Here is a 2,777-nt window from a genome sequence, read left to right as displayed (position 1 = left end):
CCGAGCACCTTCCCACCACCCACCTTCCCCACCGACCCACCCCCCATCCCCCGCAGCATCATCGACTACCAGCACGACCCCAGCGACGTGGTGGGCGGCGCGCTGGTGGGCACCATGATCGCGCTCGTCTACCTGCTGCGTGCCATACCGCGCTGGAAGCGCGTGCTGGAGGCGGAGAGCGGTGAGGGCGGCGGCCGCGGCCGGCGGGCTGCCGGGCTGCCTGGCTGGATGGCGGGCTGGTTGCTGCATGGGCGTGGCGCATGCATGGGCGTGGCGCATGTGGGAGCCGTTGCCGCAGGCCCCGCCTCGTGCTGCGCTCCCGTGTGGCGTGGGCTGCGCTGCGCCTCTGCTTGGCTCGCTGCTGAGCCTGCCTGCCGCGCGTGCCTGCAGGGAGCGCCAGGGCAATGGCCAGCTCTGGGGATGTGGAGGCGCCTCTGGGAGGCTCGGCCAAGCAGCATGGAATGCCTGGATCGAGCGAGGTGGTGTGATGCGGGTCAGCGCAGGACAGACAGCAGCACCAGCGCTTGAGGGCACATGGGGATGCAGGCGGGCGACGAGCAGCCGCCGCCACGCGCCCCTGCTCGCCCTGTAGCTGGTGGCAGCACCTCCAGCCATCACCCGCAACGTCCCCGTGCCCCCTCATCAGGACAGCTCAGTGCTCCATTCTACCATTAATTACTTGCTGCCTTGGTTTGTCTGCCAGTGGAAGTTTGGATCACATTCACCTTTCACAGTTTTCAATCCCCGTTCTCCCGACTCTGCTGCACTGCCCATCAGCCCTCCCCTTGCTTTCCCTCCCCAGCTTGCAAAACAGCCTGCGACAGTCCGGGCGCCAGGACCCAGGTGCATGATCAGTTGCCATGCAGTAGCAGAGCCATATGTTTTACAGGCTCGGAAGAGGGATTCAACCAAAGGTTTTGTCACTGCTGGCGGTACAGGCGCTGCAGAGGTGGTACAGTCTGCGGGCTTCGGACTTGTCAAAAGTGGTATCGGTCTCCCTGGTGCGATTGCTGCGCCCTCGGTGCATCACAGGCACGAACAGCATAAGAGCGGTGTGTGCGGGTGCTGCCCGCGGCCTGGCCCCGTCCAAACGGAGTGGGGCTCACAACCTTCGTGATGGCGTCACAAAGCTGACCAGTGAGTCTAGCATACAAAGGCGGCAGCAGGGGAGCCCTGCCGTGAGCGCTGAACTGTGTCACCGCCGCTGCCGCTCGGCGGCAACAAGCGGCTTCCCTTCCAACATCGCTTCTGCAGGAATAACATGCCTAGCGCGGCGCAGCTGGCGCTGCCGCTCCTGCTCCTGCTGCTGCTCCTGGCGCTGCCACCAGCGGCGCATGCTCGCCCAGGCAGGAGCGGCAGCACCAGGGATCGGCGGCTGGCGCAGCCGGACGACGCACCCAGCCTGTTCACGCGCGTTGGCTCCTGGGAGGAGGCTGCGGCCGCTCTTGTGGCTCATGGCCTGCTGCCGGCACCAGGCACCGTGGTGGCCGCCGCCTACAATGTGCCGGTGAGGAGGCGCAGGGGGCGCAGGGCTTGCTGCTTGACCCAGCTGCCTGGCCCGGCGGCTCTGGGAGCAGCACAGGCTGGACAGGTGCTGCCAGATGTGATCATGTGTGTAGATGCCAGCAACATCTTGGCTGGCTGTGGGGGAGACAGCAGCTGGGCAGGGTGCCCATTCCAACGTCCTGCCACTCGCCTGCCTGCCGGTTGCAGGACGCTGCCCTGAACGCGCTGTGGCCGCAGTGGACTTCGAGGTACAACAAAAAATACAGCTCCGTGCCTGAGGTGACTCATCAGTTGGTCCAGGGTCGAGCAGCCGGCTACCCAGCCGACCGCCAGCTTGCTTTGCTTGTATGTTGTCCAGCGCTGCGGCGGCGCAGAGGTGCCTGCTGTGGCTGGCAAGTGTGTGCGCCCAACCGCTGCCCTCCCGCGGGGGAGAAAGCTCTGCTGGCCCTGCCTGCCTGCAGCACAACCGGCGCAAGACCATCTTCAAGGGCAACGTGCGGCGCGTGGTGCGTGGCATGCAGGACATCAACCCCCGCAACTGGTAGGCAGCGCTGGCGGGCTGGCGGGCGGAGGGGGGAGGCGGAGGGGCACCCGCCGTGCCGGCGTGTCGGGGCCTGGGGCAGCAGCCGCACGTCGCCCTCGGCACAGCACACCCCCTGGCCTCGCTGGCGGGGCCCCGCGCCGCCCCTCACGTGCTCCACCCCACCCCCACCCCAGCCTCTTTCTTGCTGCTGTGCCCCTTTCTTTCCCACCCTGTCCCACCCATGCTTTTTGTTGCTGCTGTGCCCCTTCCTTTCCAAATCTGACGCACAGCTGTGTTACCTGGCGCCTGCAGGTACATCCTGAACAGCAGGATGGACAAAAACTACTGGGAGGTGGGCTCCTCCCTCTACCTGCCCCCCATCAAGGACGCCGACACCGAGGACCCCAAGTTCGGCACCCCCGCCGGCGCCCTGCCCGCGCTGTCCCCCACCTCGCAGCGCGCCGTGGACTGGCGCGCGCGCGGCCGCGTCAGCTGGGCCAAAGATCAAGGCGACTGCAACGCGTGCTGGGCGTACGCCGCGCTGGGAGCTGTGGAGTCGGCCCTGCTCATCGCCACGGGCCGCACCCACGCCCAGCTGGCTGTCGGAGCAGCAGATGGTGGACTGCGTGAGCGCGGCGGCGGGCTACGACAGCCACGGCTGCGCCAACGGCTCGCTGGTGGACGTCTTTGCCTACGCCTCCAGGTGGGTGTGTGTGTGTGTGTGTGTGTGTGTGTGTGTGTGCGGGCT

At 67.0% G+C, this 2,777-nt stretch overlaps 2 protein-coding genes across 2 annotated transcripts in view; both read left to right on the top strand.

The window, feature by feature from the left end:
• Positions 1–488, top strand: part of CHLNCDRAFT_136211 (hypothetical protein) — a gene marked incomplete at both ends in the record, with an annotated part of 2,529 nt that extends 2,041 nt beyond the window's left edge. Inside the window, 2 exons of the mRNA XM_005846129.1 lie at positions 57–181; positions 391–488. Coding sequence (XP_005846191.1) covers positions 57–181; positions 391–488 — 223 coding nt within the window. The remainder of the gene's footprint in view (positions 1–56; positions 182–390) is intronic.
• A 1,872-nt stretch (positions 489–2,360) lies between these two features.
• Positions 2,361–2,612, top strand: CHLNCDRAFT_25277 (hypothetical protein; the record flags this gene model as incomplete). Its single annotated transcript, XM_005846128.1, has 1 exon — positions 2,361–2,612. A coding segment is annotated over one exon (252 nt), but the record flags the coding sequence as incomplete, so codon positions are not given.
• Between the last annotated feature and the right edge of the window lie 165 nt (positions 2,613–2,777).

The sequence above is a fragment of the Chlorella variabilis genome (genome assembly GCF_000147415.1).
Source record: "Chlorella variabilis unplaced genomic scaffold CHLNCscaffold_15, whole genome shotgun sequence".
NCBI classification, from domain to species: domain Eukaryota; kingdom Viridiplantae; phylum Chlorophyta; class Trebouxiophyceae; order Chlorellales; family Chlorellaceae; genus Chlorella; species Chlorella variabilis.
Note: the sequence above shows the minus strand (reverse complement) of the source record. Positions and strands in the feature narration are given on the sequence as shown.